This window comes from Gigantopelta aegis, chromosome 3 (assembly GCF_016097555.1).
Source record: "Gigantopelta aegis isolate Gae_Host chromosome 3, Gae_host_genome, whole genome shotgun sequence".
Classification (NCBI taxonomy): Eukaryota; Metazoa; Mollusca; class Gastropoda; order Neomphalida; family Peltospiridae; genus Gigantopelta; species Gigantopelta aegis.
The window spans coordinates 91675684-91703647 of NC_054701.1; the positions used below are offsets into that span (position 1 = coordinate 91675684).

General features: G+C 36.3%; 1 protein-coding gene across 1 annotated transcript; it reads left to right on the top strand.

Annotated features, from left to right (window-relative positions):
* The first annotated feature begins 364 nt into the window (after nt 1–364).
* On the top strand, nt 365–27350 carry LOC121369339 (T-complex protein 1 subunit zeta-like). The gene is made up of 14 exons (XM_041494335.1): nt 365–534; nt 9502–9565; nt 13569–13703; nt 14397–14456; nt 18205–18318; nt 19682–19785; nt 20447–20557; nt 21012–21254; nt 21903–21999; nt 22788–22935; nt 23306–23398; nt 24427–24570; nt 25386–25458; nt 27075–27350. The coding sequence occupies exons 1-14, from the start codon at nt 398–400 to the stop codon at nt 27148–27150; spliced, it is 1599 nt and encodes a 532-aa protein (XP_041350269.1). The 5' UTR covers nt 365–397; the 3' UTR covers nt 27151–27350.
* The last annotated feature ends 614 nt before the right edge of the window (nt 27351–27964 follow it).

The following is a 27964-nucleotide window of genomic DNA, read 5'->3' on the forward strand; positions in this document are numbered from 1 at the left end:
CTTGTTTTTGTTTCCTCTCTCTCTTACATTTCTTACATTTTTGTCATATTGCTTTGGGAAAAAATGGGGATACATGTATTCTAATTAATAATATTGCCCGTTCAAGCTGTTGGCCAATCTCAAAACCGCTTATTTTGTCTGATGGTAATAAATGTTTAAACACAGAGTTTAAGTATACTGTGTCTAAAAAAGAACATTCACATATGATGGTACCAGCCCAAATAGTTTGGCTGTGTGCCAGAGACGGCGTGCCTGAACCTTACTTGAACACTAAAATGTAAGCTAAATGGAAATGATAAATGTGATGGTTCCCAAAACAGAGGAGAGAAACACCAAAGAACAAGAAGTTTCTAGAACCAGAAAGCGTAATAACAAAGGTGTTTGGTCTTCGATAAACATGTCGGCGGTGAAATCATTGAATCCAAAAGCTGAAGTAGCTAGAGCTGCCCAAGCTCTGGCGGTCAATGTTAGCGCAGCAAAAGGTTTACAGGATGTACTACGAAGTAATCTTGGTCCTAAAGGGACCATGAAGATGTAAGTTTGTTCCCATTTGTAATCTAATAAAACTTGGAAATAACCCTCGACTGGCAACACGTGCTTGCACGCCTTGAAACTACCGGTAACCAGTTTGGGTACACGTTTTGGGGTGTTTAGTCGGTGTGTTCTGTCATATTTTTAATTTATACATAATATGTTCGTTTCTGATAATATCATATGGTTATCTTTTTACTAGTAGTAGTAGTAGTAGGAATGAAAATAGTAGGAATATTTTCATTATTACCATGTTCAAATGAATCATTAACATCACATCTGCCTAGCAACAGTGACATAGTAAAAACCAACATACTTAATCCCTTGATATTTATCTTGGGTTCGGAATGTAACTTGATGCGTGGTCAGTCTAGGATCGATACCTGTCGGTAGGCCCATTGACTAATCCACCCATCCACTTGCTTGTGCAGTTGGTGGTCTAGGATCAATTCCAGAAAGTTCGACCCGTACCCCTCTATATCAAAAGCTCTAAAGACTAACTCTAACCGTATCCCTAAAACATCAAAGGAAGGCTTTCCAGACGGTGGACGATTCATCCACTTGTAACAACATTTAGAGATGTTGAAAATACAAACCGAAACAAACTGATCTCAAAGAGCCATGTTTTATGTAAACGAGATCTCGCGAGAGTTTTACAAAAGGTTATGCATTACTGTGAAGTGCATGATAAACCGATAGTTACATCCTTGCCTCTATGAGAACCTAAAGGTTCAGTTCTTTAAGTTGTTCAGAATAATAATAATGTGACAACTTGTTAATACAGAGTATGACAAATATTTTTAAAAGTCACTAGCCACAGGGCTAGTGGGTTTGTGAAAACCACTAGCCCACCAAGATAAAGCACTAGCCCAAATTCCTGATCAATTATAACTGGATTTTTATATAATTTTTGTAACATAACACATTTACGAGTATAACAGTAAAATAAAACAAACACTTAAATCATGTTGTAACTTTCAGTTTTTTGTCGTGTTGTACGTTTGGTTTTTTGTCAAATGTGATACATCGTCATTGTCCTGTTTTCGCTTTTGCCCTCCCTCCGGGGAAAAATAATTGAGCAAACTCATGGTTGATATCTAAAACCACTGTCAAAATAATTAAATTTAAATGAGAGAACGACAGTGTGACACACGGTAATACATGGTTCAGTGTATTCGGTAGTGGGTTATACATTTAGGGCCCTACTATTTATGTCGCCAGGAACGGTGATGCCAATTGCTCAAATACAGGGCATTATCCCGTGTCAGACTGATATATCAAAAAATATAACGGCGACATCTAATCCGTTGTTAATTAATGAACAAAAAAGGTATCATATTGTATCAGCAGCTGTGACGCATTATCCAGACCGCTACACGTAATAGGTCAAGCAGAATCATTGCATGTGCGGTTACCATTAAAGTAAATTGTTTTCCTGATTGCCGATAACCACATGTCAGCGAAGTTTAAATTAGAAAACAATAGGTAAATAAAACAAACTGAAATTCAAAGCATGACTGGGGTTTACTTCATTGAGATTAACCTGTCGTCGCGATTGGTGATTTCCAAGTTCTTGGCCTAAAACATATGTGCGAGATTAACTACCACGTGACGTGTCCAACCAATCAAAACACGCATGTCATTAGACTTATTTCCTGTGCCAGAAACTTGAAAGGGCAAAAATAAAAAATGCATGCTGTAACTGTGGCGATGTAGAGATAGCATGTTACTGCAGTTTGCAGACCTAATTCAAGTGGATTATTATTATATACTGATTGCGTTGTTGATATTATTCGATGACAAACATCACAATCAAATTTATTAAACGAAATTTCAGCTGAGAGAAAAACAAAAAACAACACGATCGAGCGATAAGGAGGGAGGTGGAAACCACTAGGCCTGCGGGCTAGTGGTTTTACGTTTCTCACTAGCCCAAACTTAAAAACCACTAGCCACGGGCGTCGGGCTAGCGGATTTGTCGAACTCTGGTTAATAGCTTTAAGAAAGATTAAATCAGAAACTCCAAAATACAAGTTAAAATTAATACTACCACACTGTCAGTTATGAAATTTCAGTTCATGAATATCAACTCATATAGGTGACCGTTCATACTGTGAAATTCTTCACAAATGTTCTGCTTGACCGTTCATGAATATACTAGTAGCAATGCAAGACGGTCCCGATCTGCAGCAGTGAAATCAGGTCACCAGCCCCTCCATCAAAACTTTTGATATTGTAGCAATTACCGTGTACAGTAAAATCCATGAATTTATTTCTAATAAAATCAGATTTTATCGAGGAATATTCTTATGTTTTTCTTTTTCGTAAATTCCATATACTTTGCAAGATACTGATTTATGAAGTTAGTCTGCTCTCCGTGAGTGCAGCCGCGATAGTATGGACGAGTCTATAAAAAGTACTGTGGAATACCTGGAATTCCGCAAGGGTTACTGACGTTGCAGCGAGCTGAAACTTCTCAGCCAGTTAGAGGAGCTGTTACAAATCATGTAGGGAAAAACAGCATGGCGATATCTGCGCTTGGTCCGGAGATATTTTAGGGGTAAGTTGAAGGCTGTTTTTGCCAAAAAAAATTCACCATAATTGAGCGTAATTTAACCCTGCGCATCGGCGATTGAAGTTTGAAACTTCTGCTCAACGCCAATTTTTTATCGGCCATATGTTGAGATGCATGCTCATGACGGTAGAGTCTACTGCCACATCACCACCGATCCCCTCTGTGGGGCCGTTGTGTGTGTCTTGTGATTGAAATGGCATGTTCTGATTGGTTGGACGGTTCTATTTAGCGATGTAAACAATGAAGTTGAGGGTAGATCAGGTTCTGTTTCATGTTGTCAGCTGTGGATTTTTCGTGGTTATTTTTGAAAATGATTGCTCTAGTCTTGATTCAATAAGTTTTTTTATAATATCTGATAATTTATTCCGTAGATTTTAGATTTTTTAATATAGATTCCCCAGCCATCCTGTTTTACTTTTGAGTCCAATTGATGCCACTTTGCTGATATAATTAATTTTAAATTGGATAGTGGACTAGACTAGTTGTAATTATTTATTGCACGTTTTGAGAAAGGGTTGAGGTTATGTTGATGGATCTCTTGTTTTGATTTTTCAAATGATTGCAGTCAATGTGAGGTTGGGCCTAGATAATATTTTTATATTTCTATATAAATATAATAGGAAAAAATTAAATTGGACATTATTCAGTAATTAAAAAATATACATATTATTATCTTTAAATTAGACATTATTCAGTAAGTAAAATATATATGTTTTAATTTCTGAATAATGTCCAATTTAATTTTTTAAATTTCTGTCCAGTGTAGTGGTGAAAACCATGGCTGACAAAAAGAAAGAATGCCTGGACAATTTCTGTAAGGTGGCTCAACTCCGATCTGAGGACCTTGTCGGGAAGCTTTGTGAGAGTAAACCAGGATGCTTTTACAAACGGACTAATTCTTGATATCAGTTGTTATGTAAAGTGCCACCAAATGTCATGGGCTACATTAGAGGAATGGCTGCTCAAGTTAATTCCTTCTGCACTATTTAAGTCAGAGACCATGGACTCAAAATCATTTAGAATAAAACTACACAGTGCTGTGTCTAAAGTAAGAAATCAACAGGATAAGTTACGCACAAAAAAGAAAACACAAGACATTGTTGCATTAGAAAAACATTTATTTGAATTGCCAGCAAATGGGGTCCCTGTATTTTCAGCATTGGGCAGTGAGGGAACAGAACAGGATACTGTACATGAAGACCGTGGACATCAGTTAGGGAGTGGAACTCTGTCATCGGGTGGTGGCGATGCCGAATTTCCGGACAATGACATGCCTATCTTGGCTGAGGTTTCATTAGATCAGGGTTCGCACGCATCCTGGAAAACCCTGGAAAGTGCTTAAATTTTTTTTTTACACTGGAAAGTCCTTAAATGTCCTGGAAAAGTCAGTTTACCTCCTGGATAGTTCTGGAAATTTGAAATTTTGTTTCTAATTTTTTTTTAGTGATGTTACAAATACATAAATAATCGCGTTTGACTTAGGTACCCCTCCCCCAAAAGAAAGAAAGAAACCCCCCAATAAAAACAATACCTAACCGCATCGATGATTATAATGAGGTCGACTGCCATTGGTCAGTTGTTAAGCAGGAAATACTGTGTTGGTTTATTTGGTTTATAGATAGGCGTAGTGGTGCTCGAGTAGATAACCTTAATTGAGATGGCGACACAATTCTTCAAGCATGGAATCCTGATCAAAAAAATATACCAGTATGACATTAAAAAAAAGAAAAAGAAAAACGGGTAGATGTGTAAATCACTTCTGCGAAAATGCCTAACGAAAAGTGTACGTTTAACGACAGGTGACTAAAAAATGTTATTTTTTGAAAAACAAGCACGCGTCTAAGTTGACTACTTGCATGTAAATAATTTTATGGACCTGTTAAATCCCGACAAATTCGAGTAACTGAATAATCCATTTAGCTCGTAAAGTTAATTAAACGGTGTATAATTAAGTAGGAATTGACACCTCACAAAGTGAGCTATCGCTTTAACAATGGTCCACCGCTTGGGTCTGAATGCTGTGCGGCGAGTCGTGACCATGATTAATCATTTGACCGGAAAGAAGCCCATATCTTTAAATAAACCCCATCGATGAACGTGAGATTAAGAATGAGTTTAACACCATAGAGATTTGCAAAGATCTCCTTTCAACAATTGTAACAGTGTATAACATTGTTACACTTGTTTCTTTTGGTGGTGTCGCCTATGTTTATTCGATCTACTTGAGCCAAGCCAAAACAAAGGAGATGTATATTTCAGAAGGCGCACGTGCAACACGCTTTGATTTAGCAGCTGAGCTTTAGCTGCAAGGATTTAATTAACAAAAAATTCCACAAGGAGGCGTGGACAAGACCGGTTTAGATCACACCAATAATTATAAACGTTCTAAACTGTTTCATACCTTTTTTTTAAATTTATTTTTATATATATATATATATATATTTATTAAAAAAAAATATATATATATATATATATAAATAAATAAATAAGTGTGTGTGTGTGTGTATATATATATGTATTCTATTTGAGTATTAGATACATGTTTATATCACTATTTTGTACAGTGTACAACAAATATAGTTAATAAAATATTTTATTTCAACAGTTTTAGTTTACAACTTTACCATCCATAAGTTATATCCAGAGTGGGGTGTGACTACTGTAGACCGTGTGTAACAAGTATTGTATGTTGGAGACATAGCAGCCACTGACTAAAAAATCTGCTATGGTGTCATTAAACAAAAACTTCTTTCCAAGTCATATATTCAGACGCCTGGAAAAAGGTAAAATAGTACTGGAAAATGAACGAAAATAGCCCTTAAAAGTCCTGGAAAATAAAACCATTTGAAGTGTATGAACCCTGTTAGATAGATGTGAAACTTTAGACCGTGCTGTTGATAAGGATAAAGAATTTGTTATAGATATTAAACAACCAAGTGCAGGGACATAGAATTAATCCACAAAAGGACAACATTGTAAATCTTGAGAGTTGCGATCGCACTTCTGTTTCTGAAAAGAAAAGGGATAATTTAGAAATATACAATGTGAAACGTGAAATTAAACATTATGAATCGGTGTTGAGTGAAACCAAGGCAAAACTAGCTGAAGTTGAAGCAGAGGTAGGGAAAGTCAGTGCTAAAAACATGAAGAAATGTAGAAAAACTGCCCTAGTTTCCAGAAAGAAATTACTCGTTTGTCGTTGGAAAATACAAAAACTAGAGCAGGCAGCTCAGGAGAAGGATACCAAAATTCAAGAAATGGAGCAGAAAATAATTCGGTTGAAAAGAGAAAAGCAGCTTGAACAGAAAATGAAATCAAAGTACAAGAAACTACATTTCTAGTGCAAAATCAGGACGAACAACTGGATGATAAGTCAAGCTTCTTTGAAAGGAATTATTATGGAACTTTCAGGTGATATTAGAGATTTAGAAAAATGAGCTTGTGATAGCTACTGCAAAGATTAGTGAAGAAAAAGGAAAGCGACCTGACATGAAGCATAATCGTATATTCTCAGACAATATCAGAATGTGTGTTTTAGAAATGGTGGCGCTTGATGTGTCAACGGAAAAAATTGGTAAAGTAATACAGGCTGTGAACTGAAGGATTCTCAAGTTCCTTCAAGACAAGTCTGTGTGAACATTACTGATGAAGCTCAATATTTGGCCTAGCGATACATTGGAGAACTATTGAAAGAAACTCATTGGGGTGGAAATAAAGATGGGACAACTCGTTGGAAGGAGCAGATTCTTACACTGCTATCACTGTCCAGTCAGGGAAAATGATCTCATTAGGTTTCACTAAGATAGCAACTGAAGATTCAGACACCATTGTTAGAGTATTTCAGAATAAACTAAAGGAAATTACGGAAGCTCATAGTCATGGACATGGTTCAGTCTGATTCACCCGAGGATAAATTCATTGAGGATGTTATGGCAAAGTTAACATTTCTAATGAGCGACCGTGCCTCTAATGAAAAGGCTAGTGATAGAAAACTTTGTGAGTGGTGGGATGAACTTCTGCAAGCAGCAAAGTCAGACCAGCAAGGACGGGTTGTTTACCATTTTTTCTGCATGGCACACTGTTTGCTAGGTTTTCACAGTTACAGCCGTCAAGAACTTAGTCTCAACAAACTGAACTTAAAGTTGATGGAAAGTTAGGACGAGATGTCAGTGGACAGTTCTGGAGATTTGGTAAAACCTTAGCAGCTGAAAGAGCCATCCGCATGACAGCCGAAACATTTGGCCCAGCCGGGGATCATTTGGGCCTGAAAGATCTTTGGAATGGTGTCTGTCAACAAAAGGGTATCAAATCTATCATGGGAAATTACAGAGATAATTGGTTTAATGCCTTATTTGCCACAGCTGCTCATATCATCCACCATCTCAAAGACCTGACTGACCTTTTAGAAACAAAGGTAAAAGGTATTAAGGACAAAGCAAACCAGAAGTTGGTGTCTGTTCACCTTGATTTAACCAGTCCAAGACTAATTAATTACTATTATCCAAGCGTTGGCCATTATGTACATTAAAGTTACAGGACCATATCATTCCCTTATTGTAGGCAACAAGTCCAAGTACTTAGAGTTGTACCAGACACTTAACAACTGTACAGTTTTCTTCAGGAATGTCAGAGCCATCCAGAAATGTTAGTTGACATGGACACTCATGCATGTGATGCAATACGTATGGTACACCCTGAACTCCATACTGACATTTTCACCCCTGTATACCCAGAACATCGGGAGCTGTTGCATGATACCTTGCACTTTTATGCAAAGCCAACAGTTTGGCAATTCAGTTAATTTCCCACGCTTACGACGAACAGATGCCAAGGAACATACCACAGTTCGGCACTTCAGAGCTATTTCCACTAACACAGTAGAAGTTTAATAAAGTCGTATTTCAAACAGAAATCAGTTTCAGTAAATCATAGTTACTGTGTAAAACATTACTACATTCTTTCAATGAAAGAATAGAGTGGCTACAAAGCGATTCTGTGCAACATGCACATTACCGGTTCCGTTGCAGCTGCGAACGGCTTTAGCAGACGTTTTACGTTTCCTACTCGGCAACAACAAAGAGATTCGCTACATACATGTTTTTGCGAGAGTTCTAGAGATGCTCACAGTCGTCTGCATACATCTCTTCCGCACTGCCACCATGTAACAACATTTAGAGATTATGTTGAAAATACAAACTGATCTCAAAGAGCCATGTTTTATGTAAACGAGATCTCGCGAGAGTTTTTACAAAAGGTTACGCATTACCGTGAAGTGCATGATAAACCGATAGTGTTACACCACTCACCTCGGACTATTCGTCCACTCGATGACTGCATTTTTTTCAAACATATTAATAGTTATTTCTTTGACATTGTAATTGTTTCTTAACATTATTTTGTGGTATACTATAACCAAAAAAGTAAAATAGTTAGAATTCAACATTAATATCCAGTTTTTATTAACTGTTTGTATTCATTATCATGCGGACAGAAACCAGACACATTGAAAGGGAAGGGCTAAAGAGTATCTTTATTGGTCATATTGTACTACTAACATGGTACGACATGTAAATACAGGTAGTTAGCGGTGCAGCTTTGAAATAAGGCGTGTTGTTTTAGACGCTACTGGATTCAACTTGGTGAAACAAGCTTAAGCAGTAATGAGCCTGCATTACTAATTACTTCACAATGTCACAATAGAGGACACCTGTACACTTAATTGGTAAAGCAAACAGAAACCAAACAAGTTGAAAGGGAAGGGCTAAAGACTATCTTTACTGGGCATATTGTACTAAAAACATCCTACGACATGTAGCGTGAAAGGCGTACATTATAGAAACAAACAACCGAATAAATAGAAATGCCAAAGAATTATGTCTGCAGAGCATTGTTACAAAAACATCTATCAAGCGTAATCTAATGCAATATAATTTATTTTCACCTTTGTAAATTTATGACACAGCAAAAAAAAATACGGGGTAAAATATATATCTAATAATTTATTTAGCCCCCACGTACATGTAGTACACATTATTTAATTCATGGATGAAATGTACTTGGGAAATAAAAACCCAGTGGACTAATCGTCCGGAACTGATTTTTGGTAGTGGACGAATCGTCTCGAGTTCCTCAGTGGACGAATTGTCCAGTGGACGAATCGACTGCATGCCAAAGGAAGGCACTCCAATATTTCATGTTTGTAAAATGAGTGGAAGTGCATTTTTCTACAATCCTGTTACTTAAACTTGACATTGGTCTTAGTAGCGGGTCACTATTTTGAAAGTACAAGATACTGGTTAAAATAAAATAAAAATTCTTGAGTGAGCGGTAGGAAGTGATCACCAACTATTTTTTATATGGCCTGATAAATTAATGCATTATTTTCTACTTTACAGGTTGGTTTCTGGAGCAGGAGACATAAAACTGACAAAAGATGGAAATGTCTTGCTTCATGAAATGGTAACTATGCAAGAGGACTCTCTAAGTTAATGTGAATTAAAATTTTGAAAATGATGAAATATTTTAATATTAATTTTTTTTATTGAATCACATGTAATATGTGTTACATTCTTTAAAGGCATACTGACACAGATTTAAGGACCTTATTTCTCTAAAAATAGATAATAAATAAAAATTGCATTAATTGTTGAAAACAAATCTAGCTATCGCATCACTTTAACTAAACTATGATGGAATGAAATCCATGTCAATCCTCTAGGCAATTTTAGTTTTTGAATTATGGACCTGTAAAAATATCATTAATAAATGGAGTGTGGTGTTTATGAAGATGGTTGAATGAAGTACATTTAGGGACAAATCAAATAATTTTTGTTAACGTAAGACTTTGTTAGACCATTAAATAGGTCAGTGGTCTGACAATATGCCTTTAAGAATTGAGAATTCATATATTATATTGTATAACTGACAAGCTGTATGTACAACTTTTAGTTTTGAAATAAAGGAAATATAAAATGTTTAATACATTATATTTTATGCTCATGGTAAGGGATTTTTGGGTGAATTTTATTTGCCTTTTTAAATTTATAATGCCTCTTGTGACTTATTTTCGTATTGTCTTGGATCAATGTCAATTATTTTGCTCTAAGCCAGTCCACGATATACCGTATTTTTTTGCATATAAGCCGCAACTTTTTTTACTGTGAATTACAAGGTGTGGTTTATAAAACGGTGTGCATTATTTATGAATTTTACGGTGACCGCTGTGCATATAAACCAGAACTTTTTTTTTCATTCTCATAATAATAATATAGCATACCAAATGACTGGGACTGAAGTACTACAATGGAATGGCTCTTTATTAATAGTCTAGTCAGGCTAGAAACAATACATCACTTGTGTATTGTTATACTTAGTTTCAAAAAATTGACTCGTCCGCAAACTTTCGTAGTTTGATTTCTGTAACATTTATTGCTAGAAGTGCATCAGATGTGTTTGTCAGATGTTCTAAAATGATGTAACTTTCCTCATTATACAAAGTAATGTTGTTATACTTTGTAGTAAACACACCCATGTTCGATATTGCAGATAAAAAGCCAGTGGCAGCCTAAACAATGTCACGTGATACAATTACACTGTCACGGCCATTTATGGCCAATTGCAAAAGCCGGACCTTAACAAGGACATCAAAACAGTTTCTTGATATCTTTAACGCCACTGTTTCTAACCTGTTTGTAATGTTTTTAATTAATATATCAAAATTTAAGTTTAGTACAAAGCTTGCGAATTAAAATCACATAATCGGAGTAGCGGTAATGTTTGTATTAAATGTCGACATTTCCAATCTAATTAGCCCGCTAATTTATACAGAGCATAATGTTGTAATGTATTTCGTTATATTACATGTAATTATACATATATAATTCTCGGCAAATATATATATATATATTTTTTTTTTTTTTTTAATTAAAGGCCGTCATTTGAAAGTTATAAAACAATGTCAAAACTGTAAACAATCGATAGGACTGTGCTTAGTTTCGGTTCACTGCCACATATCCAGCTTGACCCGACCTCGTTTGAATAAATTATGTAATTTTTGTACACGGCACGCTAGTTAGGTTACAGAGAAACACGTGTTTTGCAATCAAGTGAGTAGATCTACTAGTCATTTTCACTTGTGCTCTTCTTTTTTTTGGTTCACGCTTTGTAATCATACTGGGACAAATAAAATATTATCATGTATTTTTTTTTTTCTTTGCAACTAATGCAAGATTATGAAATTAGCATTATGAAGTTCTTGTTCGTATTTTTGTAAAAATAGCAGGGTTTGTCGACGGTGTTTTGTTTACGAAACTTTCCCATTAACAATAATTTATTGTTTGAATTTAAGGGAGAATGGATCTCTTTATTATTATTAAATACAAACAATAATTAACTGTAATTAAGATTGTGGTTTTATTTAAAGGTGCGGCTTATTTAAAGGTGCGGTTTATGTACGAACAAAGGTCAGAACTTGGTCTAAAAACAAGGGGTGCGGTTTATACCAGAGTTAATATTTATTTATATCGGCAGTTTTATGAGTGACCAAACTATATGATTGGGAAGAATGGAGAGAGTTGATGACAACATACATTATATATTGGATGGTGATGAGTACGCTTGTAAAAAATTCATAATTGTGAATGGACCCCAGATCTCCTATATTTCCTATATTTTTTATAGGATCCTATAAAACTCCTATATTGAGATTCATTTCCTATATTTGAGTCAATTGCTTTGCCAAAATGCCGATTAATAAAATATGTTACTGAGTTATATCGCAGTGAAAGGCAGCCAGCCAGCCTGTCAGAAATTCAGATAGATAGATAACTATTTTAACGTGTTGAAAATGGGCAGAATTTTAAAAATAGCAATTACTAAAAAAAGTTAATAGAATTAAAAATAAAAAGTTACAAGGCCACAAATAAAAAGAATTGACTGCTCTGCCGAATATTTATGTGATTTGGAGCATTTCAGAAGGACAGTCCAAAAATAAATAAGAGAAAGCAGAGAGTATCGGACTATTTAATAATATTAAAAAATATATAATTTCGACATAAAATTTTGAACGAAGGTCTAAAAGTTTAAAGTCTGATCTATATGTCCACGTGAGTTGCCTCGTTACGGCTGTTTTGTTCTTGAGGAGGTTGGCCCCAACAGAGATGAGATGAACTGCTTGCCGTTGAAGTGTGGCACAAGTTTCCTCCACCTTTGACCTAACAGGGTTTTTGCTAGCTCGATGTAATGGACGCAGGCAATGATCTTGAGTACTCTGTGGACAGTGTTGTTGTCCATATCCCTGAAAAGGATTCCTTGTCTGTACAGACCCTCCCAGCGTGTCGTCACTACTAGACAGAGCCTCCCGTCTCGTAAGTCCGTATCGTGGATGGCCACCTCACTGCCGTCAGGGAATCACTGAAACTTCCCTCTTGGATACCTCCTGGCAGTGAGCCCACATGTGGTGTATCTTGATCTTGCTGACAATGAGACTCCATGTGGCAAAGTCCCTGCCTCGGCCAGAGGCGGAAAGCCGTGCCTTGGCTGGCTGGTCACTCAGGGGAGTGACAGCCTTCCGTTTCACAACACCAACTTTCTTGTTCGTCTCAGTGGAGTTCCTCGTGGGTGGGGGTCTCGATAGAGTCGAACGTGAAGGTGCAGGGACGGGCGACACCGGCCATGGAGTCTCGCACATGGCGATGTTCAGCTCCTCTCCTGGTGTCGACTCATCAGACTTCGCTGGCTGGGTTTTCTCGGCTGGCTTGTCCAGTCGGGCTGGGGCGACGACGTAGAAAGGACTGCCGCTGGCGGTTGAGCCGCCAACTTTGATCCCCCTGTGCCTCCCTTGGTGCACGATTCCTCTTCCTTGGTCCTCATCCCTCCTTCTGTGGAGCAGCGTCGCCGTGCACCAAAGTCACGGTTGCCCGGTGTACGCAACACGGTACTCTATCAGCATCCCATAAGCAATTAGGCACGGGGGGAACACGAGAGAGCATGGAACAGCGTCCGTCTTCGTCGCCAGCTCGATTAGGAATGAGAAATTCAGAAGATGCTTTGAATGTGGGAGATCTGTATCAAGTGCCAATCAAGATCCTGCTCACCTCAACTTTCAAAGTGTCCTGGATATCGGCATGGACTGCTGGCAAGCCTTAGTATATATTTGTTGAGGTAGTAGATGGTATCTTGTGTACATACGTAAGGTAAGAACATACCATTAGTAATGTAAATGTCTTTAGAATTAGTGTAAAATGCCTATAATCATGATAATCGGTCCTAATATTCCTATAAAACTCCTATATATGACCTCAAAATTCCTATAAAACTCCTATATTTTGGTATGCAAATTCCTATATTTCCTATATTTTAATATGTACAAGTGGCTGGGATGCCTGGGACCCCTAATTTCATTGAGTCGTATGTTTTTTTAGGTGGTTTTTTTTACACAAATTTATGTACATTTTGTTCACAGCAAATCCAACATCCGACTGCTTCTTTGATAGCTCGTGTCGCAACAGCGCAGGATGACATCACTGGAGATGGGACGACGTCAAACGTTCTCATAATTGGAGAGCTGCTCAAGCAAGCAGATCTTTACATTGCTGAGGTGAGAATCTGTTTGTGTGTAAGTGGTGCTTCAGCACAATCTGCATACTATCTTTATTTTATTGCAAATAAATTGCTGTTATGTTATGAAGGAAGTTTTATGAAAATGCAAAGAATTTAGTTTTCACAACTAGTTGATTTGTTCATTTGTTTGTTGTGAGTGATTCTTGTTGTTAATGTAGTAAAACGTAAGAGTAGGTACAGGGCTGGTAGTTGTTGTGAGTGATTCTTGTTGTTAATGTAGTAAAACGTAAGAGTAGGTACAGGGCTGGTAGTTGTTGTGAGTGATTCTTGTTGTTAATGTAGTAAAACGTAAGAGTAGGTACAGGGCTGGTAGTTGTTGTTAGTGATTCTTGTTAATGTAGTAAAACGTAAGAGTAGGTACAGGGCTGGTAGTTGTTGTGAGTGATTCTTGTTGTTAATGTAGTAAAACGTAAGAGTAGGTACAGGGCTGGTAGTTGTTGTGAGTGATTCTTGTTGTTAATGTAGTAAAACATAACAGTAGGTACAGGGCTGGTAGTTGTTGTGAGTGATTCTTGTTGTTAATGTAGTAAAACGTAAGAGTAGGTACAGGGCTGGTAGTTGTGAGTGATTCTTGTTGTTAATGTAGTAAAACGTAAGAGTAGTTACAGGGCTGGTAGTTGTTGTGAGTGATTCTTGTTGTTTGCTATCACTCTGGTGTTTCTTGTTTCAGGGTCTTCATCCTCGACTAATCACTGAAGGATTTGAACTGGCCAGAAACAAAGCTTTAGAGGTGAGATTAGTCAAGTGTTGACTTCTGTTAGCAGAGAATTACTGATTGTAAATTAAGTACACATCAGGTGGGTGTTCATGGGGGTCTGGACTCTACCCCCAACTCAAGGATGACTCAAATTATTAAAGTGTATTCACTGATAATAGACAACTTCCATTTAAGTGGTTACATGTAGACCCCCCTGTAAAAGATCCTGGATTGGAACATGCACATACAGGGATGAGAATCATTAGCAGATTATATTTTGTTTCAAACACAGATCTTTTTTAAAATGGGAAATTATTGTTTTAAAATTCAGGGCTTCTAGATTATGGTAGCCCCACTTCCATGGCTAGTGATATTCAATGTTGGGCTAGTAAATAAAAACTATTGCCATGCTCGACGGCTAGTGAATTGTTTGGGTCAAATGTTGCGGTTTAAGTCTTATTTTGTTAATATGAATATCCTTTCCCCACCCCAACACCCCAATGTTAGTGTTTTTCATCTTCATCTTGTTTAGGTGACATATCTGATTGTAACTATTATTTAGTAAAATTTTATTAACTTAAAGTAAAGTAGAGCTAGTGAATTTTTAATCGTGGCTAATAAAAAAATTAAATCACTGATCCCATGGCTAGTGGATTTTATAAACCCTGGGTTTCTTTTAATCTTAACAAATTATTAGGAATTTGGTCAGTGCATGGTGTGGCCAGAATAATTAGTTGGTTGAGAGGGAAGGACAGACAGTGGGAGTGGTAGGTAGGTCGTTCTGTATGATAACTTGTACCAGGATCTGAACCCATTGCTGTCCAGCCTTACTTCCAGTGGCTTAACCATGATGCCACCAAGGCCAGTACTGACATTATAATTGTGCTGTGTTTGTGTTTATACAGGTGTAAGAACTCTTGTTATATCCAGTGACTTAACCTTGATGCCACCGAGGTCAGTACTGACAGTATAATTGTGCTGTGTTTGTGTTTATACAGGTGTAAGAACTCTTGTTATATCCAGTGACTTAACCTTGATGCCACCGAGGTCAGTACTGACAGTATAATTGTGCTGTTTTTGTGTTTATACAGGTGTAAGAACTCTTGTTATATCCAGTGACTTAACCTTGATGCCACCGAGGTCAGTACTGACAGTATAATTGTGCTGTTTTTGTGTTTATACAGGTGTAAGAACTCTTGTTATATCCAGTGACTTAACCTTGATGCCACCGAGGTCAGTACTGACAGTATAATTGTGCTGTGTTTGTGTTTATACAGGTGTAAGAACTCTTGTTATATCCAGTGACTTAACCTTGATGCCACCGAGGTCAGTACTGACAGTATAATTGTGCTGTTTTTGTGTTTATACAGGTGTAAGAACTCTTGTTATATCCAGTGACTTAACCTTGATGCCACCGAGGTCAGTACTGACATTATAATTGTGCTGTGTTTGTGTTTATACAGGTGTAAGAACTCTTGTTATATCCAGTGACTTAACCATGATGCCACCAAGGCCAGTACTGACATTATAATTGTGCTGTGTTTGTGTTTATACAGGTGTAAGAACTCTTGTTATATCCAGTGACTTAACCTTGATGCCACCGAGGTCAGTACTGACATTATAATTGTGCTGTGTTTGTGTTTATACAGGTGTAAGAACTCTTGTTATATCCAGTGACTTAACCATGATGCCACTGAGGCCAGGACTGACAGTATAATTGTGCTGTGTTTGTGTTTATACAGGTGTAAGAACTCTTGTTATATCCAGTGACTTAACCTTGATGCCACCGAGGTCAGTACTGACAGTATAATTGTGCTGTGTTTGTGTTTATACAGGTGTAAGAACTCTTGTTATATCCAGTGACTTAACCTTGATGCCACCGAGGTCAGTACTGACAGTATAATTGTGCTGTTTTTGTGTTTATACAGGTGTAAGAACTCTTGTTATATCCAGTGACTTAACCTTGATGCCACCGAGGTCAGTACTGACAGTATAATTGTGCTGTTTTTGTGTTTATACAGGTGTAAGAACTCTTGTTATATCCAGTGACTTAACCTTGATGCCACCGAGGTCAGTACTGACATTATAATTGTGCTGTGTTTGTGTTTATACAGGTGTAAGAACTCTTTGTTATATCCAGTGACTTAACCTTGATGCCACTGAGGCCGGTACTGACAGTATAATTGTGCTGTGTTTGTGTTTATACAGGTGTAAGAACTCTTGTTATATCCAGTGACTTAACCTTGATGCCACCGAGGTCAGTGCTGACAGTATAATTGTGCTGTTTTTGTGTTTATACAGGTGTAAGAACTCTTGTTATATCCAGTGACTTAACCTTGATGCCACCGAGGTCAGTGCTGACATTATAATTGTGATGTGTTTGTGTTTATACAGGTGTAAGAACTGTTATATCCAGTGACTTAACCATGATGCCACCAAGGTCAGTGCTGACAGTATAATTGTGCTGTGTTTGTGTTTATACAGGTGTAAGAACTCTTGTTATATCCAGTGACTTAACCTTGATGCCACCAAGGCCAGTACTGACATTATAATTGTGCTGTGTTTGTGTTTATACAGGTGTAAGAACTCTTGTTATATCCAGTGACTTAACCTTGATGCCACCGAGGTCAGTACTGACATTATAATTGTGCTGTGTTTGTGTTTATACAGGTGTAAGAACTCTTGTTATATCCAGTGACTTAACCTTGATGCCACCGAGGTCAGTACTGACAGTATAATTGTGCTGTTTTTGTGTTTATACAGGTGTAAGAACTCTTGTTATATCCAGTGACTTAACCTTGATGCCACCGAGGTCAGTACTGACAGTATAATTGTGCTGTGTTTGTGTTTATACAGGTGTAAGAACTCTTTGTTATATCCAGTGACTTAACCTTGATGCCACTGAGGCCGGTACTGACAGTATAATTGTGCTGTGTTTGTGTTTATACAGGTGTAAGAACTCTTGTTATATCCAGTGACTTAACCTTGATGCCACCGAGGTCAGTGCTGACAGTATAATTGTGCTGTTTTTGTGTTTATACAGGTGTAAGAACTCTTGTTATATCCAGTGACTTAACCATGATGCCACCGAGGTCAGTGCTGACATTATAATTGTGATGTGTTTGTGTTTATACAGGTGTAAGAACTGTTATATCCAGTGACTTAACCATGATGCCACCAAGGTCAGTGCTGACAGTATAATTGTGCTGTGTTTGTGTTTATACAGGTGTAAGAACTCTTGTTATATCCAGTGACTTAACCTTGATGCCACCGAGGTCAGTACTGACAGTATAATTGTGCTGTGTTTGTGTTTATACAGGTGTAAGAACTCTTGTTCTATCCAGTGACTTAACCTTGATGCCACCGAGGTCAGTACTGACAGTATAATTGTGCTGTTTTTGTGTTTATACAGGTGTAAGAACTCTTGTTATATCCAGTGACTTAACCTTGATGCCACCGAGGTCAGTACTGACAGTATAATTGTGCTGTGTTTGTGTTTATACAGGTGTAAGAACTCTTGTTATATCCAGTGACTTAACCATGATGCCACCGAGGTCAGTACTGACAGTATAATTGTGCTGTTTTTGTGTTTATACAGGTGTAAGAACTCTTGTTATATCCAGTGACTTAACCTTGATGCCACCGAGGTCAGTACTGACATTATAATTGTGCTGTGTTTGTGTTTATACAGGTGTAAGAACTATTACATCCAGTGACTTAACCTTGATGCCACAGAGGCCGGTACTGACAGTATAATTGTGATGTGTTTGTGTTTATACAGGTGCTGGATGAGGTGAAGATATCTCGTGAGATTGACCGCGACACGCTGATCCAGGTGGCCAGGACATCACTGAGGACCAAGGTGCACCAGGATCTTGCTGATCTACTTACCGAGGTAAGTTACCATGCGGTAATCTTGAACTGGATGTATTAGAAAATACCTGAAGAAAGGAAATGTCTTATTTAACGACACACTCGACACATTTTATTTATGGTTATATGGCATCGGACATATGGTTAAGGACCACACAGAATATTGAGAGAGGAAACCTGCTGTTGCCACTTCATGGGCTATTCTTTTCGATGAGCAGCAGGGTATCTTTTATATGCACTATACCACAGACAGGATAACACATATCAAGGCCTTTGATATACTAGTCGTGGTGCACTGGCTGGAGCGAGAAATAGCCCAAAGGGCCCACCAACAGGGATCGATCCCAGACTGACTACGCATCAAGTGAACGCTTTACCACTGGGCAGAAAATACTTGAAGTGAATGGCTAATTGAAAGGTACAGTGTCAGGGCTAGCTCCGGACGAGCAGAAAATTTCACCAAATTATCTATTAAATGTCAAAAATTGCAGAAGCCTTCAGTTATTTTGCAACCGAGTATTAATTATTACTAAAAAAAAAGAATCACCAAATTAAAGTAAAATTTTGACATTTACAATTGGTAAATTTGGTGAGTGCCAGAGGTAACCATGCATATTTTGTTTTAGGGGCAAGACGTAGCCCAGTGGTAAAGCACTCACTTGATGCGTGGTCGGTTTAGGATCGATCCCCGTTGATGGCCCCATTGGGTTATTTCTCGTTCCAGTCAGTGCTCCACAACTGGTGTAACAAAGGCTATGGTATGCACTATCCTTTCTGTGGGATGGTGCATATAAAATATCCCTTGCTGCTAATCGAAAAGAGTAGTCCATGAAGTGGTGACAGCGGGTTTCCTCTCTCTCTGTATCTACGTGGTCCTTAACCATATGTCTTATGCCATATAACCGTAAATAAAATGTGCCGAGTGCATCATTAAATAAAACATATCCTTCCTTTTGTGTTCTAGTCCATACTTGTGTTAGGTTCTTGGTGTGGAATCTCTAAGATCTATGGTATTAATGAGGGTCAGTATTGAACATTCGTATAAAACAGTTTTACTCTTTGTAGTCTCTTACCTGACTATTTGGAGACATTTTAATAATAATTAATATTTGTTTTGTGTAATCTATTGTTCTGAAATTTGTTTAAAAGCCATTGAACCTAGTGTGAGAAATACTTACCTTTTTTATTTTCACATTAAATTAATTTTGGACTACTGCAAACATCATTTTGACCAGAAACACATTGGATTTGCCAACACTAATCAGTTAACAAAAGTTGTGTGTGTAATGTGCCATGTAATGATAAAAATTGCTGTAAAAGTTGAGAATATGTTCCACTGCCTAATGGCTAGGGTCCGAGGCTTTAACATTCCTGCTATATTTTAGCATGTTGTGGATGCCGTTCTCGCGATTCGCAAGCCTAACGAAGCGATTGATCTACACATGGTGGAAATCATGGAGATGCAACACAAGACTGACATGGACACAACGTGAGTAAAAAAAAATTCAAGACGAAAAACCCTGATGATTGTACTGGTCTTGGGATAGTTTTCCACAGATTAAACATTTAAAATAGGTTTCAGTGATACATTCTTTGCCTTTACTGTGAGAGATTTGAAATTGATCTTGTTATAAATATCCCTTGTGCTTTTTGTCAGAAGTAACTTATACAGCTGCAGGGAGTTTATACTCTGTCAACTAAATGTTATAGTAACCATTTGTTAAAGACACCAGATTAGTCTTTCTATTCCTTTCATTCTCTAAACATCCTACACAACTGCCATTTGTCTGACACCTAATAAGAAGGCCTAGTAAGTTGTATAACTCGTGCCTAATCCATTTGTTCTTTTAAAAAGCAATAAAATATGTTTCAGTCATCAGCTGATAGTGTCATTTCCATTTCCAAAATCAGTTGAGACATGCTGTGTTACATAGACGTTTAACATTCAGACTTTTTAAAAATGTATCGGATGTTTTTATCCTTTTTATTTTTAAGTTGTATGTATTGTTTATTTTTAAGTTGTAAGTAGTGTTTATTTTCAAATTGTACATATAGTTGGTTTTTAAGTTGTACATAGTGTTTATTTTCAAATAAATTTTTAAGTTGTATACATTGTTTATTTTCAATTTGTACGTATTGTTTATTTTCAGACTGGTTCGCGGCATTGTGATGGACCATGGTGCCCGCCACCCCGATATGAAGAAGAGGGTAGAGGACGCGTATATTCTGACGTGTAACATCTCACTGGAATACGAGAAAACGTAAGATTGTCCGTTGAAAAACTAAAAACTCAAATTACAATAATACAAGAAAATGTAAGATTTTGTAATAGAAAATACTGACTAATCACTAGAATATGAGAAATAATTTATATCAATTTATTTTAATAGATGCTGCACAGAATCATTATATGTTTAGTGGGTCTGCAGGATATTCATTGAAAAGAAATAACATCATTATTTAAATTTTTGGGGAGGTAGGTTGCTAGAACATATTGCCTGTCACTTGTAGCATGTAATAATTTTTTAACACCATCAACTAATTTTTATGTTTCAATATACTGCTGACATTGTCAAGCTTTAATGCTTGATGATTTGTTTAGAATATTTCATTGAATTATGTGTTTTAGTATTAAATGCTTGTTTAGTGAAAGTGACTGTTTTCATAACTTTAGGTCTCTTTGTTGTTTTAACTCTTGCACGATACATTTTTTAGCGAGGTGAACTCTGGTTTCTTCTACAAGAGTGCTAATGAACGGGAGAAGCTGGTGGAAGCCGAGAGAAAGTTCATCGACGACCGAGTGAGGAAAATCATCGACCTCAAGAAGAAGGTGTGCAAGGGAAATGACAAAGGTTTTGTTGTCATCAACCAGAAGGGGGTAGATCCACTTTCCCTGGACATGCTGGCCAAGGAAGGAATTGTAGCACTGAGACGGGCAAAGAGGCGCAACATGGAAAGGTAGACAATAGAATGGTTTTAAATTAGGTGTTTGTAAATACATGTTGGAATTAGGCCAACCTGGCTACACATTTCCGAAGCTGTCTTATCGCTAAGATATGGTCAAACCATCATAGGCTATGACATCATTACAGCATATGCCATAGTAACGTCATAGCCTACGATGGTTTTACGATAGCTTAGTGCTAAGACGGCTTTAATAATATGAGCCCTGGGCTATAGCTGGACTCACAAAATAACTTGCTTATCCCAATCTTTGTTTGTTTTTGTACTGGTAAGCTGTGTATTGGAAAGTGCATATAAAAGATCCCTTGCTGCTTTGACTTGAGGAGCAGCCTACAGAGTTTGAAATAGGAAGTAAAGTATGGCCAACTGGTTTTTGGATGGATTTTTCTTTTAAATGGCAGATCAAAAGAAATGTGGCCTGCTGGAAATATCAAGGGATGAGGAAATCGTTTGACATGGTGTGTAATACATTAGGACATCTGAGATACCTTTCCCTGACTTTATTTTAATTTATAAGTTATCTCCATTATCTAGATTTATTATTATATTTTTGTCCGTCTTTGTACAGTTCCTATTTTTCAGTTTAAATCATTGTAAGATTGCTTTCTAAAATTTTATTGTCCAAATAATGTCTTGTTTTAGACTGGGCCTTGCTTGTGGTGGAATGGCCTGCAACTCTGTTGATGATTTGATTCCGGAATACCTTGGTTATGCTGGTTTGGTTTATGAGCAGGTTTTGGTAAGATTCTATCAATATTGTTTCTCTGTTAAAGGGACATGCCTGAGTTTGCTGCCATTTTAAAGATGTTATCGACTAACGGAGACTTTTTAACAATATATTTTCCTGCATAATATATTAGTGACTATATTAAACGTGTTTCTGATCGTATTAGGTTAAATTTCATTTTATTTCCTAAAATATATTTTTTTGTACGTACAAAATTATTAGAAGATAAAATCCAGTTTGGGCTTCTTACAAATATTAAGATGACCAGAAACACATTGAATATACAGCCACTGACATTCTCAACAAGAAACTATATTTGATATGTAAGTTTAATCGTAGAAATACTTTATTAGTCGGAAACATCTTACAATGCAACAAACTCAGGAATGTCCCTTAACTAAAACCTAAATATATATAGTTTTCTTTGGTATTATTCATATACAGCAAGCTAAAAAATGACTGTAGGACTCGATGTCAAAAACATGACTTTTTACTATATCAATTCTTGCGAAACATTTTGTTTTATCCTTTTTAATCTTGTGCATTAAAAGAGTCAAACTATCGTACTTATTTACAAATCACTCTTTTAATTTTTTGTAAGTTATTACCTGATGGGGAAAAATAATTTGTTTTTGTTTCAGATATCTTTAGAATTTTAAACATGAAGGCTGAAATGATGAAAAAAGGATCTAAAAATGACTGACTAATAACTTTTGATATACTACCATAGGTATTGCAATGATTAGCAGTGATGATCAACAAACATGAGTGTCGGAATACAATTTGATTGCTTATTTCAGGGTGAGAGCAAGTACACGTTTGTTGAGGACTGTAAGAACCCATTGTCTGTGACCATCCTGATAAAAGGGCCCAACAAGCACACCATCACTCAGATCAAGGACGCCATTCGCGATGGCCTCAGGGCAGTGAAAAACGCCATTGAAGATAGTAAGTGGCTTAATTACATTTATCAGTGCGAATATCAGTCTTAATGGATTTTTCTTTGTGTTTTTACAAATATGTACATTATGTAATTGTATTTTAACATGTTAAGTAAATTAGATAATAACTGTCAAGCTGTGAGAAATAACAAATATACGAAATAAGCTTGTCCATGTAAAGTTTTAATTTGATTTATTTTATTTTGGTGAAAAATATTTCTTTTTGTTTTGTTTATATAATGACATTTTTTTGTCTATTTGATAGCTTTTTAAACATGTTTTCTGTTTTTTAAAAAGTTTTTTCTCAATTTGATTAGCTTTATCTATTTTGTATATATTTTATTAGCTTTTTCTGATGTTTTGTGTTTGTTTTGCAGACTGCGTACTGCCTGGAGCGGGATCGTTTGAGATTGCAGCTTACCAGGAACTGATGAAGTACAAAGACACTGTCAAGGGCAGAGCCAGATTAGGTACATTTCTTCTTTTCTCAACAAGTTGTGGAGCAGAATGTAATTTGTCAGTTGAGCTTTTGTTTAAGATATGTAACATTAGTGCCCCTTGAAGGCAGCTTTTGTCAGCCATTGCTCTCTGCTTTGTAATTGGCCTTGGTATGTTGTGTCCTTATAGGTCAGGTAGTAGATCACTTGTTGGTATCCGATAGCACTTGTTATTTATATAGGGGCGGGACATAGCCCAGTGGTAAAGCGCTTGCTCGATGCACGGTCAGTCTGGGATCGATCCCCGTCAGTGGGCCCATTGAGCTATTTCTCGTTCCAGCCAGTGCACCACGACTGGTATATCAAAGGCAGTGGTATGTACTACCCTGTCTGTGGGATGGTGCATATAAAAGATCCCTTGCTGCTAATCGGAAAGATTAGCCCATAAAGTGGCAACAGCAGGTTTCCTCTCTCAATATCTGTGTGGTCCTTAACCATATGTCTGATGCCATATAACCGTAAATAAAATGTGTTGAGTGCGTCGTTAAATAAAACATTTCCTTTCTTCGTTACTTAAATATACTTAATAAGATTACCATGTGTTAAAAATAAATTCTGTCCTGGATGGAGGATCCCATTACAGGCGTGCACTACAACAGCTAAAAGTAAATTTTATTACGAAATTACTGAAGTTTAAATACATACCAAAATGACAATAAACATCCTTTAATAGGATTGAGCTAAAAATGTTTCATTTCTGATGAGTGTATATACCTCAAACAGAATTCGGTTTACTCATTATTTTATTTCCTTGATGTCGCATTTAGATTACTTTTATTTACCAACAATGTTTGGATATTAAAGATTTTATATTTTATTTAGATAAATTATAACCAGTATATATATATATATATATATATATATATACATATACATATACATATACATATACATATACATATATATATATGCAGAGTTAGATTTTGTCAAACTTGCAATTTTCTAAATGTTTTGTTATGATAAACTTTACTACTAGCATGATATTGTTTTATTGTCTTCAGGAATCCAGGCATTTGCAGAAGCGTTGTTGATTATAGTGAAGGTTCTCGCTCAGAATTCTGGGCTGGATCCACAGGAGGCGATAGTCAAACTTCAGCAGGAGTACATCGGTCCATCTCAGGCGGTTGGCTTAGATATTAAAACTGGTACGTCTCACAGGAAAAATCAACATACTGGATTAAGGATTACATCTCTTTGTTGTGAACACAGTTCATTGAATCAGGCCAGCTATTGTAATAAATTATGCTTATGTTGAATGTCAAGTGTAGAGGTTGCAACTTTTATATTGTAGATTGCTAACAGCTGTAATTTACGATGCACTTGTGTGTCATTAAACTAAGATTCCTCCCAACATCTGACACCCTTTTGTTTGGGCATTCTAACAAGTGATGGTCCTGTATATCCATGTTGAAATGTTAAGTCATATTGTAAAGAACAAGATGTAGTTTGTTGTTAAGAGTGCTTACCTGAGCTATGTTGGTTCATAAGATCGATCTCCTCAAGCAGAGGTTTTGTTTTCCACAAGAATCCAGTCCCATTACTGGTTTGTCAAAGGTTGTGTTATATGCCAATGGGTTACATGGTGAAATGTTAGGCCCATATTTAAAAACTTTAAAACTTCTGATAATCAGAATTTTACTCGCATTACTCAAAAATACTATTTCATGTCAAAATCGGTTTGTTTATAATACATTGTGAATGAAGTGCAAAACCATTTTAGTATTAGGTAACTCACTGGTTAATGCAAATATAGTTCTCGTAATGAAATAGTCTGTTATGCAGTGAAAATCATGTGAACCAATATCCAGTTACCTAAAATTTTGAAATATTGTCCCCTGTATGAGGTATTTTTAGATGTTCAATATTCCTTTCTTATCCTGTTTGTAAAAGGAATAGTCTTTGAGATGATGTTAAAATTGTGTGGGTTTTTTATTGATACCTTCTGTTTGTGCCGTAACAGGTGAAGCAATGGTCCCAGTTGATGCCGGAATACTAGACAACTATCGAGTCAAGAAACAACTTTTACATTCATGGTTAGTATGGATTCTTTATCCAGAAATAGTTCTACAAGAAAGGTAAAATTGTTTGGACCAGACCATGGCATGGGTTGTGTATGTGTATATATTAATGATTGTAAGTTGAACCAATTATATTTTAATAACTTCCAGTTGAGTTTATGAAAGGTGCTCATTGTGTGATTACTTTAGAAGCAGGTAAAATAAGACTGGTACATGGGCTTAAACACAAGTTTATTGTGAATTATGAAATATAACATTGCAGCTTAGGAAACTTGTCCATAATTATATTTATCATATAATATCTTACATTTTCAGTGCAATCAAAGTATGTGATATTTTTCAGATCACATACTTTAAGAATTTGATAACTTTGCAAATTAGATGTAAATTAGTCGAGGTCTCGGCACTAGGTTTATTGACATTTAAGCAAACGTACTTGTGTGACACTCCATGATTGACGTATGCATTCATAGTCATCAAATAAAAACATTTCAATGGCAATTTGACACTGAAAGCTGTCCAGCATTCAGAAAACAAAAAACGTTAGGCATAACTTTATTTTGATGTAAGGACATCCAAAATGATGTAAGGACATCCAAAATGACGTCATTCAAGTTTGATGTCATTTCCATTCAAAAATACACAGCGCCACATATTCTTACATCATTTGAATATCTAGTAATGGCGGACTGGAATTAAAGTTCCGTGTACAGTTTGCAAAAACACGTATTAAGCTTGAGCTTATGTGATAAAGAGATTATTACCCTTGTGTATTTCGGTATCATCAATATCATATATTAGGAATAAAAATAATGTATTATGCTCGCTAGAGGCTCGCATAATACAATTTTTATTCCTAATACATGATATCGACAATACCGAAAAACACTGGTAATAAGCTCTATTTATTTTAATATAGTCATCTCTGCTTCATGTCCTTTAAAGATATTTTTATTTTATAGACCTTTTTTGGTTGTGCTCTCTATCTTTGATGCGGAACAAATAAAAATTGTCATAGTAACAGATTTCTTAAATTTCCTTTCTCAAAATGAAGATTGCCATGTTTAAAACAAGAAATTTGTTAATTTGAAGTTAGACACGGTGTGTGTTGTGTACACATGCTTGTCTGTTATGTGAGTGTGTGTTTGAAGTAAATGGAGGATTCGTCACAAGTATTTTTTAATATGAAAAATATCAACGGAGTTGAGGTTAATCGGTATTTGTTGAAGCTGGACAAGGTTGATATTTTACATATTAAAAAATACGAGTAGTGAATTCTATGTATCCTATAACACTTCTAAAATAACATTTTAGTTAAATTTTTAGTAAAGCACTACTGAAGTTGCCTCCATCTGTAATACGATGTCATGATTAGCCCAAATTAATTTGACGTCACACATTTTAACTAAATCTTATGAAAACGTTATCTCAGTTATACAGATCTTGTTTGCTTGGAATTTACAAGGTAAAAAAATTACTCATTCACAGCAACACAGCATATAGTTTTAAATTTGCATCACATTATTAATCGGGTTAATACACTAAATATTACATGGATTTATGACATGGATATTCCAGGTAAGTTTTAGGATAAATTGTTTTACTACAAGTGAGCCTTGTATATATTTCAGTACTGTGATCTCAACCAACCTGCTACTAGTGGACGAGATAATGCGAGCCGGCATGTCATCACTCAAGGGAGATTAACAGAAAATCCACCCTCTCGCTTCTTGTGTGTCCTTGTGAACCCAACTAACATTGAAGTCTGCATTTTGTTGTTTTTCTATTCTGTTCATTAAGGATGGCCCACTGTAAAACGTGACACATGACGCAAAGAAGTAAAACCATTTTGTGTGACTTGTCTGCTTGTTTCAAATTTTCTTTCATTAAAACTTCTTTTCTGAAAAGGTGTTTTGTTTTCACTTTGACTAAGGGAAGATGATTGTAAATAATGTTTTATCATGCATTACACTCAGTAAAGTATCAGTGTGGTTTTCTGAAACGGGTCATTCCATGTCAATTCACACACACTCTTAGATTTTGATGACATGTTTTAAAACTGCATTTACATGCACAAACAAAAAAGAAAGAAAAAACATCCAAAGTTTTAGCTGCAAATTTCAAATGGTTTTGGGTGACTCCAGATTTTGGGTGCCAATTTCTGTGTTCTTAATTTAACCTTTTAGTATTTTGGATGATCAATGTCTGTTCTAGAAAAAACACTTAAGTTCAAGATTGCTATTTTAGCCCTAGCTTTCAGATTCTGCATTTGGATATGGTTTATTTCTTCTATTCATTATGAACATAGGGCCTCCAGTTTTGGTAACTGAGAAATATATACCCATTACTTTATCCTTTCAATCATTTTGTGATGAATCATCACTGCCCTTTCCAAAAATCTTGCACATGGAAAACCACCCAAAAAACAAATATAGTTATGGTAAGGGTTGTAATTGTTGACTGTTGTAGTTAAAAGTAATGTATCTTTTTGTTTTTGACATTAAAATATGTATCCTCTCCA